Raw genomic sequence first — 20,192 nt, 5'->3', positions numbered from 1 at the left:
ACCTCTTCCCTTTACGCCTTTCCCCTTTAAGCCCCGACTAATTCCCGTTGCCGTGATTTGCAAACACTTTAAATATGCGAGCACAGGAAATAGGTGGGGAAATTCCAGAACACATTTCTCCCGTAATCCTTATGCGGTTGGGTCGGCTATTAACGCCGGGCAGTCAGGGATTATTGGTTCCCTAGCAGCAGGGATTTAACCAGTGGAGCAGGAGCACTCCCACTCATAACTGTTTCAGCTTTTGCCCCGAATGTGGAAATGCTCGTAGCACAGTTCCACATCGAAGTGAATTGGGATATCAATTATTTATTCATACGAGGAAGTGCAGGAGGAACCCCGTTTCTCGGCTTTTCAATTTACAATACACTACAGCCGCTGGCCACGCCCCCAATTTGTGCAGTAGGCGCAACATCCTTCCGCTCTCGAGGTCGGCCATCTGAACCGGAAGTGCAATTGCGGGGGGAAAGGGGAGGGGAAACGGAAATCGGAGAGGGGAAATTGCGGTTGAGCAGCGATTTAAGCGCCTCAAATGCAATCGAGTGTTAATCCCACACTGATAATGGGAGATAATTAATAGGAGAGGGTAAATTAAGCATACATGTTTGTAGTTCGATCTGATGCCCCTCAAGCGGTATTTAGAGTTCGCCTTGGCCCACAATGGAAATGTTTAGCAAACTTTATTCAGCCATCAAACGTTTCCGTGCCATTTCCATTTCCCTTTTCCATTCGCTCTCGAGGATCTCAATCCGCCAAGCAGGTCAAGTGAAATGCGCTCTACAAACTTTTCTCCTTCTACAGGACCAGCCTTTTCCCACTTTTCTTTTCCACACACAACACATCAAACAGGGAACACAGAGAAACAAAGGAGTCCAAGTAGAGAGAAAGTGGAACTTGCGACCTGATTTCTGGGCTTCTCCTACTTGGACACGTTCTGATGCAGATGTGTGTGTCCAAGGAATTATGCCACGCCTCCTATGCCCTCTTCTTTTAAGCCTAACCGCCACTCTCAAATTTATGCAGAACTTACCAGCATTATTGCTAAGAAATATTTTGATAAATGCCGCCAATTAAGTGAAAGCTTGACAGGAAACGGATTTCCCAGGGAACTGAGAAAAATAAGATGGAAACGGGTGGAAGGGGGAGTTTCCCATATCGATTCTGATTCGGATTCAGCTATGGAGGATGTTGGTCCGCATTGGGGATTTGGCCTTAAATGCTCGCCATTTATTTTAACACCCAGCGAGAGTCAAAGCCCAAAGCTCAAATGTATTGCGATTACATAGGAAGAAATAACTTTGTATAATGAAAAAGTTCGTACTTATGTGCATTATATTGCTATTGAGTTGTATTAATGAAAAGTTTTCATGAAAAAAAGAAAATGTTTTCATACTTTGTAGACTTGCAGTTAAAGTATTATTACAATTGTTATGTTGTTTTTGTAAAGTGTGGTGTGTGTTCCTTTGGATATTTTTCTACTTTGAGCCACCGCCTGTGGCGTAAATATCTGATTAGGCTCAGCCCACAAACACTGCTCCTCTTTGTTGTTTTCCTTCACAATTTTCCCTTTTCTAGGGACCCACTGAAAGCACAAAGAAAATGGTGAAAATAATCTTGGGCAACATCTGGAGGAAAGCGGGGAAAACAGGAGAAGGCTGCTCCCTTTACGATTGAGGACAAGGTTAAGCATTCGGCAGTAAAATGGCAACTTATTGTTTGGAATTGCCAAGAAAGAAGGGGAAAGGTAGAAAATGCTTCATTCTTGGGGGTTTCCTTTGGGGAAATGCAGAGGAGAGAGGTAAAAACTGCTGTTTTCAGGAAATATTGAAAATGTTTGACCAATCACATCGATTATTCTGGAAATAGTCTGCACAATTAGTTGCCTTATTGATATCTGAGGTTTGCTGTTGGGTCAGCACTGTCTTCCCCAATTTGTCCTACGGTTTTCCTCTCCTCAAAGGATCCTCTTGACCATGTCCTGTTTTCAGAATCCTTATGCTGTGGTTTCTGTGGTCGTCTTCCCACTCTTGACACTCCTCTTCAGTTGTATTCGCTGTAATAGTCAATGTCTGTGTCAATTATCCTTTGTCCTGGTTAGTTGTTTCTTTGTGAGGTTTTCTAATAATTAATAGGAATAATTTGTTCATTTGATGCAAGCAATTTTCAGATGTGGTTTAATATTTCAGGAAGGTAATTAATTTGGTTAACTTGAGCTTATAATCAAGTTATTTTACAGCCAGTATGCTTATCTCGGCCAATATAAATATCAATTCAATATCAATAAATATCAATTCAAACTTGGTTTTCCAATCACCTTTGCTGGACAAGTTTCAAACAGGGTCATTTGTCATTTTAGGGAAGACTATTATTAAGGAAATATTACTCATAGTTTTAAAAAGTATTAAACCAACTAATGAACTTAAATTCAAATCAATTCACATAAAGTTAAGAAGCGCAATCAGGCAGAGCTTATTAAAAAAACAATTCTAAAATATATTAGTCGGATTCGGGTTCATTTGCTCAAATTCCTTTCTGTTTATCCTTGAATAATTTAAATCGCATTATCCGCAATCTGTTTGAACAGGAAAAGAGGAACCGAAGTCCTTCCAATCGATTGCACAAAATGTATCCTCTTGCGCCCAACAAAGCATCCGTTTGGCAAATTTATATATATAAATTTGTTTGTTTGCTGATCCCATTCCTTCCCAGTCAACCATAAATAACATAATCCACATAAGCATATACATATTTTTTGGAACATTTTAACAATTGAAGCTCTGAGCGGATTTTGTGTTCTAGTCGGCAGCTTCCATTTTCATTTTCCGCTTTCCAATTCGATTATCTCTGAATTTTTCCATCCGGACGTTTATCTACCTCCTGACGTCCATTGAATTCTACCGGTTTTACTGCTCCGCTGGCGAAACATTTAAATTTGGATCCATTGAGGTGCAATAAATAAACTCGGCACATAAATCATTTTAGCAGCAACTTAAGCATGGAAATGGAATTTTCGCTGGCTATCTTCAGTTTCTCAGTTTCACACGCAAAATAAAATAAGCTGAAAAATTTGTACGTTTGATCGAAGTGTTAAATACCCTTTACACTTTTGGTATTTGTTATTTTGCAGTTTACTAAAGAATTTTTGTGTGCTTTTCTACGCAGAAAGTTATATTTAAATATTTAAAATTTGTGAATATAAATTTATAGGCACAAAAGAACAAATTGACTGACCAAACTGAAGCTCCTTTTGCACGCAACATTTTATGGTGATCCATAAAACATATTTAAGCTCCCTTTGCCGCGCCAAAGTATTTCAAGGATGCCCCGAAAAGAGTGTGTATAAATTTCGCTCGGCTAAGGACACCTTGGGGAGAGATTCAAGACGATTGCCGACGAGACGGGTTAGAGACCAAGACTAATTGGCCAAAAACAATAAAACTGAACTCCTTTAAAACGGAGCAAACATTCCACTCCTCCTTCTCCGTCTCTTTTCCGCTGCAAGCCTTTCGTCTCTGTTCCTCTTAAAGTTTTGGCCAAATGTTTGCCAGTCCATTTATAAATCCGTGCGGCGTTTGCTCCTCTATGTGCCCAGGGGATTTTCCCCGAACAGGACAGGGCAAATATTGAAACTATAAAGCGTTCGCCTTTCCTCTCCCTCTCTCTCTCCCTCCGTCTAATTTTCCCTCTATCTGTCCCGCTCTGCGAGGATATATGTATGTGTGCGCTGGTCAAATCTGCCATAATCCTAAAAAAGTTTTTGCTGGTGAGTGGGTTAAAAGTAAGAGCAAACTGCGAGTGCGAGTACATGGTACATAAGCGGCTTATGCCATTAGTCCGGAATCGCAGCTGGACCACCTGCATACCGGCCATGGCCTATAGTACTATATCTATCTATCTATCTATCCGCTCGACGGCGGCCAAAGTTCCCCCGCAGGTGCAACATTGGCATTTGCCAACTCATGCGGCAAACTTTTAAAGACTCGCCTCCCAGCGGCAGTGGCCACTAATTGGTGGAACTTCGACGTGCAGGATCGAAAGTTATAACTCACGGATAATTGATGGGGGCAGTTCGAAGGCAGTTTTTTCTTGGGGATGACAGCAAAAAATATATAGTTGATTTAAAAGTTAGTTAGGCTTCAGTTGGGTGTAAAGTGCAGTGGTCTACTTTTTAGCTGTTTAGCCAGGAAGTTTTAGAACTAGTGTTTCCCATAAAAAATACAAGGAATGATATTCTTTTCTCTTTAACATTTTATATTTAAAGGCAAGTATGTTCGTAGTATTCCATAAAGTGTATTAGCCCTTTAAATAGGAACAAATAGTTATACCCTTTGTAGTATTTATTCTTATTTTATTTTTTTTTTCGGGGTAGCATTACTTATAGGGCGCAGTGGCAGAAGGGTTCCAGCAAGGGATTCTCGATGCAGTCGTTGTTCTTGTTGCCATCGTCACCAACCCGAACCACTTCTCCAATCAACGACAGTTTGCTACCCTGTTTTCGGGTCATTCCCTCGAAATAGGCGTTTCCCGGCTTGGTTTTCAATCGAACTACGATGTCCCTGTCCTCGTACGTTCGCTTCTCCCAGAAGGGTCCCTGTTCAGGATACGCGTTCTTGTGGCCCTTCTCGACGTGGAAGTCGTCATTCCTTTCGGGAACTGCGAAGTAGGCACTCACTATCGAATCCAACTTGAGGGGAACACAGACGGGATACTCCACCATTAACTGGTTGATGTAGTCGATTATAATGCTGGCCGTCTTCTTGACCCCTCGGTTATTCTCGGGAATGGAAACTTGCTTGTGGCACAGACAGAATTCACTGGGAATGTGCGAAGTGTTGCAGTTCCTCCAGGGTGGGATGGGTAGAAAAAGACTAACAGCCTTTGGGGCTTGCGAACCCTTCAGTTTCCACAGCTCCTCAGACTTCTTAATTATGGAATCATCCTTCAGAGAGCTTAGATCCAAGATGTGTTTCATGGTCTTGTGGAGATCATAGGTGGTGATCAGACTGTGGGCATTGCCAGCTAGGTTTCTTAAGGCCAATGGATACTCCTTTCTCATCCACTCGGGATACAAGACGGACACAAAGGGCTGGCTGTCCTCGATCATTCCCTGAAAGCTCCTCCTAAAGCGACCCCATCTCAAGCCATGATCGCTCATGAAAAGGATAATGGTGTTGTTGGTAATGCCAGTTTCATCGAGGCTCCTTAGCAACCGCTCGAATCTCCCATCCGCAAGTCGCGGTGAATTGAAGAACTCGTGAAATCCATTGGCCCACCAGTAAAACGAGAAGAATGGATAGCGTTGTTTGTGGGGCATCAGTTTCTCGTTCATCTCCAGCAGGACATCTATGAAGGTCTTTCCGCCCACACAATGGGTATCGGCCACCGAGCTGCTCTCCCGAAGGACATACATCTCCACCATGTAGTCGTGGAAATTGTGATCAGTGGTTGGTCGCTTAAAGCCCGGCTTTCCGTAGTAAAACATCGAGTAGATGGCCATGTCCTCGGCGAAACTGGTGTTGTAGCCGGCCTTCTTGAACTCCTTCCAGATCAGCGGTAGGTCATCCATGCAGTTCTGTTTAATCCAATACTGCTGGGACTCCGAGGCACTGAGACCTGTTAAAAGGGCTATCAAATTTGGATAGGTATTGTGGCCGATCTTGTTGAAGCCCCAGAACTCCACATGCGACATATTTTGGCGCATATATCTCACTGTCTTCGGCATTTGGCGAATCAAATTGAGATGCGATACGGAGTCCAGACCCAAGATCATCACGGAAATGGGTGGAGTTCCATCACCCGACAAGCTCTTTCCATCCCAGCGTTTTAAACTCGGAGGAGCTTTCTTCAGCAACTTTTCCGGAGGCGGTTGGACGAAGAAGTGGGCATCCTCGGTTAAGGATTTGTTTGTAAGAGTGTTAATGCACCTCACTCGCAAATGCCTCAAATTCCGCGGAACTTTGACGGCATAGGGAAACTCCAGGAGGAACTTGGTTCGGTGGGTCAGCTTGGTTCGCCACCTGCTGGTGACTCTTATGCGGAACCAGAAGCATTCTATCTGCCAGTCGTGCTCGAGGTCGTTCTCCTCCAGGATCTTGTCGATGTCGCGGATCAGCTTCAGATACCACTCGCCGTTGGCCACCTCCGTTCGGAACCAGGTCTTTTCCCGGCACTCCAGGTAGAACCTCCTGTCCTCCCACTCCCAATCCGTGTACTTGGCGATCGTAGGGTTCATCGCATCCATGGCTACAATGCGACATCCGTCCGTGTTCACGAAGAAGGCATTGTGTATCCGGCCGCCAGCCTCGTAAATCAGCGTGTCCATGAAGAGGAGGGCGTACAGGATCAGAGCCGTCAGGATCACGCCCAGTCCCAGTTTGCGGAAGCTTTTCTCTCCCATGCTACCACTAAGTTTAGCTCTCGAACTGGAAATAAGCAACTTTCAGTTCTATAAAATAAAATAGAGGAGGCGGAGAAGTCAAAGTCTACTGTGATTGGAAATAAATTTGCAGTTGTTTTTTTTTCCTAAAAGGATTATAGATTAATATACATTTTTAAGATATTTATATAGTTTTATTGATAACACAAAAGCTACGCTACCAGCTAAATATTTTATTTAAGTTTCTTTCCTACATTTCTTTATACTGAGCTTCGAATTTTGGCAAATATGCGTTGTGAAGTTGCCGCGAGTTTCCGCAATATTTGCCGTCAAATAAAATCCTATCTCTCGCATCCACATCCTTATCCTCATCCACATCCACCTGGTGGCTAACCAGGTGCCAAAAGCCGTTTCGTTTGGTTCCACTGCAGTTGCTAAAGTCTGAAAAGAAATGCGACAGCTGCAAGTCATCAACTCGACAGCGCCAAGAGAATTCCCAACAAAGTGCCAAAAGAGCTTTTGTGGGGCGGAGGGCGGGGGTGGGGAAAAGGCGGGGCTTCTGCACTTGTGTCTCATATTTTTGTCATTTTCCCAGGCGCCATTTTGTTGGCTAGCAATTTAATTTCATATTTTATGCAGTCAAAATCCGCGCAGAGCATGCGACAAAAAGGTTGTTCTTTTTTTTTCTGAGTTTTGCTCTTTCCTCTTGCCAAACTGGTGCAGTCTCAAGGGGTTAAGGGAATGGGGTCGCCAGTGGGTTAAGGTTCAGAGAGAAGACTTCGCTGGGGTCACCAGAAAAGTCAGACCTGATGGCGGCACCGTCAACTTTTTGGCGAGCTTCTAGAAGTTGTATATTGGGGTGTCCTTAACATGTTTCTCGTTTTTAAAGTACAGAAAATTGAAAGGAACTTTGTATCTGATTATCATATTTAATAACTTCGACTATGCTGAATTGGTAAATATGGTAAATATATATCCTAATCCCCGGATCGCGGGTTCTCTAATGTTGGCAACTGGACGTAAGGTGTAAAGTCGTAGGTGATCAGCTTTGGGGCGAGGAATCCGCCATATCCGTGACGACCCTTGAAATATAAACCAATACCGGAGAGCGGAACTGGCGGCTCCGAGATCACTTCCTGGATGTCGATGAAGGGCACAGTGGACTGGGCAGCATCTTGGTAAAAGTCCGAGTTGGTAAACTCTATGAACTGGTTGTCACTTGGGTGAGGAATTGATTGCTGGGAGGATTGCGTGGGTACTGCTGCATCCGCAAGGGTCAGCTTATTCCTAATATTATTGAAACAAAGACAAAGACAAATTAATCACAGAGCTCAAAAGACCAGAAGGTAAACCACCTCTGGTGTTTGTTGTCCCCGGAAATCCAGTAGCTTGCTGACTTCGGTTCGATTAGCTTTCCCGACAGGAAGTCCACTTTGCTGAACAGAGCCTGCAGCTGAAGATGACCTCCCACCACTTTGAACCGCAGTCCGGTGACCACGGAGTTGTTGTCCACCTTCAGCTCATCCAGATCGATGGACCGCTTCTCGTAGCTCAGCATGTGGAAGTCTATGCCCATGGTAACATTGTCGTCCAACACGGAGTACGAGTCCAACTGTTTCCACTGGACGGAGGACGGTTTGATGGCTCCGAGCGGCAGGAGCTGTCCCTCCTCAATTTGCAGGTGGAAGACGCGGTTGTGTTTTACGAATCGCAGGCCCGTCACGACTCTAGAATTTGGAGTGTAGTATTTTACACATTTTTAAGTTATTTCTTAAGAAGATTTAGTTTCAGTTAATTAATACCTATAGTATAAAATTATTTATACCTTAGCTTTGGAAAAAATCAAACTAATAACTCTTCTGGCGTTCTGTAAGCCTTGATTAACCTCACCTGTTGTTGTCCACATCGGCGATCACAGGTCTCAGGTTGAAGTACCGATCCGACTTCTCACTTGGCTCGTCGCACAGGCAAACACAGTAGCTGCACTTTACGAACCACCGCTGCCAGCTTTTGGCTGTACTTAACCTTCCACGACAACTGCCAATCTTTCCCTGAACTCGACCACTCTCGTACTTGATGTACTCGTACCTCCTGTTGGATGTGCTGGGAGCCTGGCAAATCTCCATGTCGGATTCCACAGAGCGACAGTCGTGCACTCCACCCGAGCATTTCGGCTGCTCTGCACAGAACTTATTTTCGAAGCAACCCTCGGACTTGGCGGTCTTGTAAGAGGAGCAGCCCTGCAGGCAGGATCCCTCCTCGTTCAGGTCCACCTCGTTCTCCACGTAGCCCTGCAGGAGGCGGGTGACCTCCTCGTAGGTGGCCCCGGAACTGTGTTTTCTGGGATCGCAACGCCAAACGGAGCGGTCTGCGCGGCTCATTAGCTCCTTGATTTTGGGCAGTGTACCTGAGGTCCTGCGCTTGTAGGCACCCCGCTTGCCCACCTCATCCTGTAATAGTTCTCGTAGCCCGAACTTTTCCAGAATCATCCAGGACCACTCCACCATTGCGTGGACCTTGAGTTCCAGCAGGACGTAATCCACATACCAAGTGTAAAGGAACTGCCTCGGTGACTGGTCCGTTTTGCATGTGAAGACTTCAAGCTGGGAAAAAATTATAGAAATAAAATCAACAAGAAAAATCCATCTTTTATAATTTTTACTTGATTTCCAGTGGCCAGCTTGGCTATCAGGTTACCGCTTCCGAATAACTTATCGTGAATAGCTTCCATTGATTGTAGATTGCTGGATCTTTTGTCAGTAAGCTGGACCGTAGCGAAGCTAATCAGAGTTTCGTTCTCGAAGGGAGATCCCATGTACGCCCTCATAGTGTCGTAACAGTGCAAGATCCAACCAAACTGGTCGTATATTTCTTTCATTTCGCGTACCAAGGGCTTTGAGGTATCTATATACTTGAAGTCGGATCCTATCATGCAGGCAGCTGAATGAATAGGCTGAGGTAGAAAGAGTTTTACTGAGTAAAAGAAAAGATCTAACAAAGATTTCACTTACCTTATTCCCGTTAAAGTAACTTAATCTGTCGATTTCTCTAAAGATTTCTTCTATTTCCGGGCTTATTTTATCTTCCTTAGTCAATTTATAGGTTTCATAGGCTGTTGTGGCCAACACAGTGCCCAAAAGCCAAATAATTGCGCTCTTCATGATAAGTAAACCAATTTGGGCAGCATAAGTCGGACTTCTTTCCTCTTTTGATGCTTTGAATTTAATGAATTGAGTCTGCTTGCGCTTCATTTGGCTACATCTCGATTATCAGTTAATATTCATATCTGCTCTTTAGGGTCACACCCTGTTATTTCTTTAAAACAATAGTATGACTAATAATTTACAAGATAAGAAATTAGTTTAAAAGCACGGGGAATTTTTCTAATTACACAGAAACATTATGAGAGATTAAATTTTTATGAATCAAAAAATAATCTGAAGAAATAAAATCTAACAATTTATTTTTTGCAGTCCAATTTCGTGCAAAGCATGCGACATTGTCATCTTTTTTGCGAGCTTATAGAAGATGGATACTGGGGTGTCCTTAACTATGTTTCCCGTTTTTAAAGTACAGAAAATTTAAAGGAACCTTAGGATCTGATTATTAAATTTATTAATATAGGTGAATAGGTAAATGTGCATGTATACTAATCCTCGGATCGCGGGTTCTCTAATGTTAGCAACTGGACGTAAGGTGTGAAGTCGTAGGTGATCAGCTTTGGGGCGAGGAATCCACCATATCCGTGTCGACCCTTGGAATATAAACCAATACCGGAGAGCGGAACCCGTCCGCCCCGAACTCACTTCCTGGATGTCGATGAAGGGCACAGTGGACTGGGCAGCATCCTGTTGAAAGTCCGAGTTGGTAAACTCTATGAACTGGTTGTCACTTGGGTAAGGAATTGATTGCTCGGAGGACGTGCGTGGGTACTGCTGCATCCGCAAGGTTCAGCTTATTCCTAATAATATTAAGAGTAAAGACAATTTAGTTACAGAGATCAGAAGATCAGGAAGTATACCACCTGTGCCGATTATTGTCCCCGGAAATCCAGTAGCTTGTTGACTTCGGTTCGATTAGCTTTCCCGAGAGGAAGTCCACTTTGCTGAACAGAGCCTGCAGCTGAAGATGACCTCCCACCACTTTGAACCGCAGTCCGGTGACCACGGAGTTGTTGTCCCCCTTCAGCTCATCCAGATCGATGGACCGCTTCTCGTAGCTCAGCATGTGGAAGTCTATGCCCATAATAACATTGTCGTCCAACACGGAGTACGAGTCCAACTGTTTCCACTGGACGGAGTATGGTGGATGCCTCCGAGCGGCAGGAGCTCTCCCTCCTCAATTTGAAGGTGGAAGACGCGGTTGTGTTTTACGAATCGTAGGCCCGTCACGACTCTAGAATTTGGAGTGTAGTTTAACACATTTTTAAGTTATTTTTTAAGTTGAAGATTTAGTTTCAGTTAATTAATACCTATAGAATTAAATTATTTGTATCTTAGCTTTGGAAGAAATTAAACTTATAACTCTTCTGGCGTACTGTAAGCCTTGATTAACCTCACCTGTTTTTGTCCACATCGGCCATCACAGGTCTCAGGTTGAAGTACCGATCCGACTTCTCACTTGGCTCGTCGCACAGGCAAACACAGTAGTTGCACTTTACGAACCACCGCTGCCAGCTTTTGGCTGTACTTAACCTTCCACGACAACTGCCAATCTTTCCTTGAACTCGACCACTCTCGTACTTGATGTACTCGTACCTCCTGTTGGATGTGCTGGGAGCCTGGCAAACCTCCATGTCGGGTTCCACAGAGCGACAGTCGTGCACTCCTCCCGAGCATTTCGGTTATTCAGCACAGAACTTGTTTTCGAAGCAGCCTTCGGATTTGGCGGTCTTATAAGAGGAGCAGTCCTGCGTGCAGGATCCCTCCTCGTTCAGGTCCACCTCGTTCTCCACGTAGCCCTGCAGGAGGCGGGTGACCTCCTCGTAGGTGACTCCGGAACTGTGTTTTCTGGGATCGCAACGCCATACGGAGCGGTCTGCGCGGCTCATTAGCTCCTTGATTTTGGGCAGTGTACCTGAGGTCCTGCGCTTGTAGGCACCCCGCTTGCCCACCTCATCCTGTAATAGTTCTCGTAGCCCGAACTTTTCCAGAATCATCCAGGACCACTCCACCATTGCGTGGACCTTGAGTTCTAGCAGGACGTAACCCACATACCAATTGTAAAGGAACTGCCTTGGCGACTGAACCATTTTGCATGTGAAGACTTCAAGCTGGGAAAAAATAATAGAAATAAATTCAATAAGGAAAATCCAACTTTTATACTTCCTACTTGATTTCTAGTGGCCAGCTTGGCTAGCAGGTTACCGCTTCCGAAGAACTTGTCGTGAATAGCTTCCATTGATTGTAGATTGCTGGATCTTTTGTCAGTAAGCTGGACCTTTGCGAAGCTAATCAGAGTTTCGTTATCGTAGGGATATCCCATGTAATGCCACATAATGTTATAATCACGCAAGTTCGTTATAAACTGTTCGTATATTTCATTCAGTTCGGGTACCAAGTGATTAGAGGTATCTATACTCTCGAAGTCTGATCCTATCCTGAAGGCAGGTAATCGAGAAGCCTGAGGTAGAAAGAGTTTTACTGAGTAAAAAGATTTCACTTACCTGATACCAGTTAAAGTAATTTAATCTGTCGATTTGTCTAAAGATTTCTTCTAGTTCCGGGCTTATCTTATCTTCCCTAGATAATTTATAATCTCCATAGGCTGTTGTGGCCAACACAGTGGCCAAAAGCCAATTGAGTACGCTCTTCATGATAAGTAAAACAGCTGGAGCAACTAAAGTCGGACTTCTTTCCTCTTTCAATGCTTTGAATTTAATGGATTGAATCTGCTTCGGCTTCATTTGACTACAGCTTAATTTTTAGTTAATATTCTTATCTGCTACTTAGGGTCACACCGTGTTATTTATTTTAACAATGGTATGACTAATAGTTTAGAAGATAATAAATTAGTTTAAAATCACTGGGATTTTTCTAATTACACATAAATATTATGAGTTATTATATATTTATGAATCAAAAAATAATCTCAGGAAATAAAGTACGATTTTAAAACTTTTAAAGAGATTCTAAAGATGACTTTAAGGAAGTGACTTTGGCATATTGTTAAAATGTGTCTGTTAGCCCAAGGGTTAACTAGGTTAAAGCCATTTGTTTGCTTGCTTTTGCCACTGGTGTTGTTTGCCATATTGCGACTAAAACATTTTGGTCGAAATTAGGAGTCAAACATCTGGTCTTGGCTTCTACCCTTTGGTAAGTAAATTATGAACTAAGCCAAAAGCGAGTGGATTTCAGTTGCGATTCAAATAAACACACTGAATGGGGAAAACTTTGAGCTTTGGGGAAACTAATTCATCAGCAGTTGGCCAAGGGGGAATTTTCAGCACCAAGTGATGAGATTCTCGACTGGCTTATGTTTAATATTGTTTTATTTAATTTTGCCGTCGGCAAGGAATGTTATTAAACTCTCGGTTTTTCGTGGCAGACAGTTGAAATAACTTGTTGCCGCCTGACAAAGTGCTCTATTAAGTTGATCAGAATTTATGCCCGGTTCGGTTAATGTTTCGACTCTCTGTCGATTTATTTAAATTAAGTACCCGAGCTGCTCCCTAATGAGCCTCGCTGCGTATGAGCAATATTTGTCCAAATTATGCTCCTTATTTTTTGCACTTTCTTCGCCCAAATTGCTTGCAGTCAATTTGTTCAAACGCTTGGCTGCTTTTCGGCCATCACGATAATGTTGATGATGATGGATTTATGTCTGCCATTTGTTTTAGCCTGGCGTATCCCTCTTTTTTTTTGCCGTTCTGACTTCGGTTTTTGTTGGCTGCTGTGTGTCGGCTGTCATCGGCAGCAAAGTGAAAAGTGAAGAGTGAAATGTGAGATGCCAGTGCGAAAATGCCATAAATCAATTTTCACAATTCACAAATTGCCCCAGCAAAAAAAAATCGTCTGACTCTGTAAGCTGAGATGCTTTTTTCCAGGGATTAATTGAAACAACGTTAGCGATGAAGTTAAATGGGAGGAGATTCTTCAAGGTTGAGTTATCTTCAACAGTCAGGAAATTAAAGCAAATTTGTTAAAGTGAGCTCTGTATAAGCCAAGGTCGTTTATCATGTTTGAACTCTAAGATTTTTAGGGTTTCCAGAAGGAGAGTTATAAATTAATAACCTTGTATTGTTATATAATTAAGATGTTATGTAAGGACCTTTAAAGACCAACAATTTCCTTAAAATTCCTCCATTTATTCTGTCGAAATTATATTATAAATCCATCTCTGTGCATATATTTATTTTACATACTCATAATTGAAATCAAGCCTACATAAAAACGTCACCAGTCGGGCATTATGCGGCTTTAAATATGGAAAAGGGGAGGACCACGCCCATGGGCGGCAACTGAAGTAATAACCACAGCAATGGGGAAAAACAACAGCAATCAGGAAGGAGTGACGGGGCCAACGAAGGGGAACTGAGCAGCGCCGGCAAGAACATAAAAAGCCAAATTAGCAATGTTTCACATCAAAGTGCGCATTAAATCCGAGACGATAATCACACACACGCAGCACAGCCTCACACACACACACACTTATAGAAAAGACGTCGTCCTTTGCCTTTTGGTATGCGTAAGGACATACAAAAAACATAATTAACCGCGACCTGGCGACAACAACAACAAAAACACCAGAAACAACGAGAAAATGCCGAGGACGACGTAGGCGACCTACAAAAAGTCGTCAGCCTAAGGGATTCAGAATGTACACAGAGAAAAAAGCTACACTATTTACTGGTTAGATATTTTAAAATTTTCTGAGATGTTATTAATATGTAAAAATATACAAAAAGTATAAAATCACGTATAAAATGTAGAACTCTGGCTTTGAACTATTTTTGAAAGTTGAGAATCGCTAGAGGCTTTATACACAACAATAAAAATTCTTTGGATGGCTTTTGGCATGCTTACTATAAAAACAAAGGACATACATATTTTCGCGTGTAATCCGCTGCGCACTTGGCCAGCATTTTCCGCCCACCCCTTCTCCCTTCTCCCTTCTCCATTTCCCCCTTTTCCCCGGTGGCATCAGGTTAATGTGACGAGCACAGCTGCTGCCCCTCTTTGTCGCTGGGGGGCGATGCCAGCGGAGCTTCGACTCGAGCCGACATTTTTGCAAATTACACACTTTTGAATATAAAGTACTCGCATAACGCACCCGAGACAGCCAGTCTGTGGCCACTTTTAATGGGCCGAGCCGGGGCTTTGGGTGAAATTTATTTGCGAACTCCCGAACCCGAGGCTGCTGCTGGGTTCTAGACTCTCTCGCAGTCTAGACATGGCCGGGAAAATGCCTTTGCCTTTGTGCCTTTAGGTCAACTCTTTAGCTCGCAAATTGCATGGCCCCCACTCCATCGGCCCTGAATTGCAATTAAGCTTGATATATGAGACAAAACTGGTTCAGCCTTCGCTTCGTTCTGTTTTGTTGTGTTGTGTTGTGTTGAGTTTCGTTTCGTGTCATTCGGGTTAACATGGATTTATGAATTCCAAAAGGCCATCGGTTTCTGGGCCAGCCGAATACCATTTGTAAATCAAATCCTGGCAAAAATGTTTCCATACACACCCCCCTGCAAAAAAAGTTATTGCCAAAATGGTTGCATGACATTTGACTTGTCAAATTTAAGCCTCTTTCTGCGAAAAATATGAGAAAATCTGGGAAATGTTGTTGCATAAAGTGCACAAAAATATGTACAGCACTTGAGAATTGTGTTTGGCTGAGATTTATCTGGCAGGAAAAATCTGTTACAAGGATGAGTTACAGAGATTGATATTTAAGGAAATGTATAATATGTATAAAATTAGCGTAAAGCTTAAGCTTGTTGATTTACCCACCTTTATTTCTATCTTAAACATTTTCAGCTTAAGTTCGCTTATTTCCAATCCCTTTTAATCATTTATCCATAATATAAAATGAATAGCGAGTCACTCGCGAATGCAATCAAATTAAGGAGCCAAGTGCAGTTTAATCCTTTTACAAACACATTAAAATGTAGCCAGCAGCTGTTGAGCCACTGGCATTGTTCCCACGGAAAAAATAGAAGAAATTGGGAGGTGGATGGCGGTGAAGAAATGGCGAAAGAATTAAAAAGAAAGCGAGGCATTTAATGATAATTACAGCGACCATTAGCAATTGTCTGGCGGCAATAATAACAAAGTGAACATAAAAACCAGACTGCGAAATGAGGAGCAGGACTCAGATATGCAAGGACTGGATTGGCGGGGAAAAAAATCGCGTTGGGCGGGATGGGGAAAATCGAGGGACTAGAGCGTGACGCGCTTTTCAATTACCACGGCACCCGGCTCAATCTAATGAATTGTTAAATTATGTAATGAAGCGTGTACTTTAAATAAATGAAAACTAATTAAATTAACTCCGGCAAGCGGCGAATGGCAAAGAGCAAAGTAAACTTTTGGCAAAAAGAATGAGGATCCTCGTCTTTTGCCGGAATGCAATTGGAGCGAGTTTAATTTGTGTTGTTTGCAAACATTTTAGTTTCGAAATTGGAAAACTAATTGTTCGCCACACTCTCACACAGTCATTTGCCTGAGTAAATAGCAAAACCAGATTCGAGTAGTGTTTTCTGGCAATTAGGCACGTGCCATGGCATAAGCTCTCATGGTTAATTGCCTTTCGCCTCGTACACATCTCCTATGGCCACCGCCTCCTCCCTTTTCCCTTTTCCCTCCTCTGTTTTCCGTTTTGGCCCACCTGTTTTGGTCTATTCTGCATTTAATGAGTCATTCGATTCGATTTCGAATGGGTCACGTAAAACATTAAAATGAATGCGGTGGGCAGGGGCAGGAGGTCTCCATCTGCCGAGAAATTGCGGGGTTAAAGCGTCGTTTGCACATGACAACCAGATGGTAATAAATTCAAAGTTTGGCAAAAATTATATGGCAGACCATAAATGGTCAAGTAATGGGGCGTGGCCAAATGGACAGTAAAAGAATTATGAGAACACATCTCTAAAAAAATTTAATTAAGGACTAAAGATAGAAAATGCATACGGGAGCAGAGAAAATGATTAAGCTCTCAGTCGGTAATTAAATTGTGAAATGTGCAAAGGTAATTAATAACCCCGTCATTTGTATATTAAATAATTTATCACCTTAAATTGTGAGCTCATTAATCATGATAATACACTATAGTTTAAAAGTGAAAGGTTTTGATTCTTTCCTAGCAGTTGTACAGGTTTAATTTCCGATGCAAGAATATAATTATTAATTTAAAGTTAAATAATATTTAAAGCAATCTGTGATTAAAGATAAATGCTTACAATCAATTTCTGGACAGATGGGAGTATTGTAATTTATGCAAGTGTCCTAATTCCATTCAATCTTGGTTTAACACTCCAGGTTGCCCCTTTGCAGCCCTTTGAGGAGCCCATTCTACTTGTTATTCCGGGTCCCATGTTGTTGTTAACTTTTGAGCCCTTTTGTCACCTTTGCGCTTGATCAAATTCGACACTTCAAATAACACTTTGCCAAATGTTGTTCTTGGTACTTGGGAGTGAGTGTGTGTTGTCCTTTTGCACATTCGACTGAATTTGAAGTGTGTGCTTAACAATTTTTGGACAACTTTTTTAAATTCCTTAAGCACGTCGACTGCGAAAACTTTGCGCTGGCAAAAAGTAATTTTGATTTTATTAGCTGTGTAGCACCTGACGGCATTCTCTGTCCCTTCTCGCCCTCTTTGTCACTTCTTGGCTTTCAGCTTCCAGCTTTCGGCTTTCAATTCAATTTCAGTCAATTGCGTGTTTGGCGCAAAGTTTTTGCCGCACACATACCAACACAATGGGAAACCCGAATCACCCGAAGCCCTGAAAATTCGGCGACAACTTGACAAAGTCAACAGCTTGATGGGCCAAAAGTGCCAAGGAAAAAAGAACGAAAACACGACAAACAATTTGTTGTTATCGACATTTGCCGCTGCCGATACGTTCTTGTCAAAGCGTCCGACAAAAAAGTGAAAGACAAAGCGGGAAAAAACTTTCCGATTTTCCAAATGCCAAGAGCTCGGTCAAACGGTAAAAAAAAAGGGGAGGTAAAATTAATTTGATCCCAGCCAATGAAAAATCCAAAAAGTCAATTCAAAAGCAACTATTTGTTAGGAGATCTAAACTCGAATGAACAAATTAACCAAATGTAGTCGAAGGGAAATTTGCAGTCTTGGTTAACTTAATTAAAATAGCTTTTAACACAAACAATTTTTTATAGTAACATATTCTACATGTGCAGATAAGTCTCTTAATCAGATTCGAATGTCCCTCTGTTTTAGTTTTCGAAGTAAAAGATTTCACTACCATTTTATTGCAAAACTAAATCAAGGGGACATTAAAATCTCATTAGACGTAATTGATTTGCCTTGTTTGATCCGAAAATGTCATTTCTTCTTTGCTTTCGGGAACCTCTGCCATATTCTCCACATCCGCATCAATCAGTAAGCCTATGACATTGAATTCCGCCTTGAGACTTCGCTCCCAACGATTTATCACATCAGGGGCACAAACGCCCATGGAACCGCAGGCAATGTTAAGGACCTTATTGGCATCGCAACCCGCTAAGAACGAGTAAGGACCATGGCTGGAAAACTTTTCTCGGCCCGGACTCAGATCGTAGATCATGCCATTCACGGCGGTGTAAATGGGTTGATCTGGGTTGGAGCCATCGAAAGCAGTTAGTTCCTTTTGAGTGAGTAGCAAAATGTCGTTGCCCTTGGCAATGAGCTCAGTGTCATTCTTGGGGTATAATTTCATTTCCTCCTCGGATGCCTGGGATTTTAGGGAATCTTCTCTCAACTTGCCATAAATTTGCGACAACTTTGTGGTGGCCAAGTAACCCAGCAGAAAGGAGACTAGCGCCTGGCCAAGCGGACTTCTCAACAGCCTAGAGGCTGTCTCCAAATTGGGACTTAACTCTATGAGAAAAAAGGGCCATTAGCCACTAAATAAGTGAATTTAAAGTTAAGCTTACTTTCCACAAACATTTGAGCCAGCATCTGCACAAAAATCAACACCTTTTTATTTAAAAACAATCGTTAATGATGTTGATGTAGTATTCTCTCCCAGAATGACGTTAATTTTGAAAGCTGTTGTCAAACCGAATTTGAGTGAAAACTCACCAGCCATTTGATTATACTCAATTAAGCCGAGTTAAGAACAATTTACCGCATTGCGGAGCGAATAAAAATGTTAAGCCACCTGCTGCCAAGCTCATTTACATTATTCATATAAATTACATACACGGAAAGGCTGTGCTTTAAATTATTTGAAAAAGTTTTTAATAAAAAACTAACTATTTTATAAGACAAGATTTACTTCTTCCATAACTCCCCAATATATAAATTTAAATGGAATCTACTTAAATAAAACAAAAATTAAAGGTTTCTATTACCGATTCCTACTTTTTTCAAAGTGTAATACATACAAAAAGGTTTTGTGTCTGCGCCATTTGTTATTAACATTTATGCCAAATGCTATCGTAAAAAATGGCGCATAATAACGTTTTCATGTGTGTGTCGCCAGTCTGCTGTCAGTTGCTGTTTTTATCAAATTGGTTGTACTTGGACTTTAATATGACTTAATAAGCTCATTACAATTTTTTGCGCTACGCGAATGTCGCTGTGTGAGTGTGTGTGAGTGTGTTGCCAACAAAGTGTAATTTTGCGCCAGGAGACTGCTCTGGAAAATGTACATACACGGACGCATATGTAAATACAAATTCAACTGCAGGGTGCTTCGCAGGACGAAGGAGTCCTGTGCAGATTTGGGTCGGATTTAAACGATACCCTGTGATTGCTCAATTACGCGGAAGTCTGCAATTGGTTTGTTGTGGCTTTTCGATTGATTGGACCTTTACAATAGTTGTTATTGTGAGTGATGGCAGTCATTAAGTAAGTATATTCCGCATTTCTTGCATTATCTGCGGCCCTAAAATAAGGGAATGTTATTTACACCAGGCATTACTAGTAAAAATTCGTAGGAAAATTTATAAATGAGTTTCCATTTAAAATGTTTACTTAAATAACAAAAAGCCTTTTAAACTGAATTTTTTAATCTCAAATAGTTTGTCCGACGCTTCAATAATTAGATGGTTGTTTTCAAACCAAATTAATGAATCATCATACCCTGTTGATACCCTGGTAATACCCGTAACAGGAATCAAGAGAAACTGGCTAGCGTAGCGCCGTTTCGTTTCCGCCTTATGCTCGCATTAAAATTTGCATAACGTTGATTTTGTTGCGAGCACATTACGCATACGCCGCGTGTGACGCTGGCTCAAATTGCTTTGGGCACTCGGTTTGCGGCTGGCTGCTTCCTTTGCCTGTTTGCTTTTTGTTCCTTTTCCTTCTTTCCGGGTTTGTTTTCGCTTATTTTAATTTAATAAATTAAAACATATTTCGCATGCTGTTCAAATATAATTACATTTCCTTCAAACCGCACTCGCTTCCGCTCAGTTTTGCCTTCTTTTAATTAAAAATAAAAATCATACACACAAAAAAAGCAGGATTCTCTCTTTAAAGTTCCTGTGGCTGCTGCTGCTGCTGGTTATTAATAAACTTTTCAATTGCCCACCAACTGCGAGGGCAGCTGTGTCGTATTAACTTTGTCTGCAGGCCGCCCCCATCCGCCCCTTTTTTCCAGCAGCCCCTTTGCCACTGTCTTCTGTTTGGCTTATTAGTCCCGCTCTGCTGAAATTTGCTTTGG

At 42.1% G+C, this 20,192-nt stretch overlaps 3 protein-coding genes and 1 pseudogene across 3 annotated transcripts; all 4 read right to left on the bottom strand.

Moving 5' to 3' along the window:
- Positions 1–4,227: 4,227 nt before the first annotated feature.
- Positions 4,228–6,457, bottom strand: LOC108094181. The gene has a single exon (XM_017194642.2). It carries the CDS (start codon positions 6,392–6,394, stop codon positions 4,373–4,375), a length of 2,022 nt encoding a protein of 673 aa, XP_017050131.1. The 5' UTR covers positions 6,395–6,457; the 3' UTR covers positions 4,228–4,372.
- An 893-nt stretch (positions 6,458–7,350) lies between these two features.
- On the bottom strand, positions 7,351–9,534 carry LOC108094100. Its single transcript, XM_017194522.2, has 5 exons — positions 9,385–9,534; positions 9,036–9,326; positions 8,264–8,976; positions 7,729–8,100; positions 7,351–7,660 (listed from the first exon to the last, which is right to left on the bottom strand). Exons 1-5 carry the CDS (start codon positions 9,532–9,534, stop codon positions 7,351–7,353), a joined length of 1,836 nt encoding a protein of 611 aa, XP_017050011.2.
- A 488-nt stretch (positions 9,535–10,022) lies between these two features.
- On the bottom strand, positions 10,023–12,188 carry LOC108094099 (annotated as a pseudogene).
- A 5,442-nt stretch (positions 12,189–17,630) lies between these two features.
- Positions 17,631–18,583, bottom strand: LOC108094121 (membrane steroid-binding protein 2). Its single transcript, XM_017194542.2, has 2 exons — positions 18,460–18,583; positions 17,631–18,403 (listed from the first exon to the last, which is right to left on the bottom strand). The coding sequence occupies exons 1-2, from the start codon at positions 18,482–18,484 to the stop codon at positions 17,832–17,834; spliced, it is 597 nt and encodes a 198-aa protein (XP_017050031.1). The 5' UTR covers positions 18,485–18,583; the 3' UTR covers positions 17,631–17,831.
- Positions 18,584–20,192: the final 1,609 nt, after the last annotated feature.

This window comes from Drosophila ficusphila, unplaced genomic scaffold (assembly GCF_018152265.1).
Source record: "Drosophila ficusphila isolate 14025-0441.05 unplaced genomic scaffold, ASM1815226v1 contig_412, whole genome shotgun sequence".
NCBI lineage: Eukaryota > Metazoa > Arthropoda > Insecta > Diptera > Drosophilidae > Drosophila > Drosophila ficusphila.
Note: the sequence above shows the minus strand (reverse complement) of the source record. Positions and strands in the feature narration are given on the sequence as shown.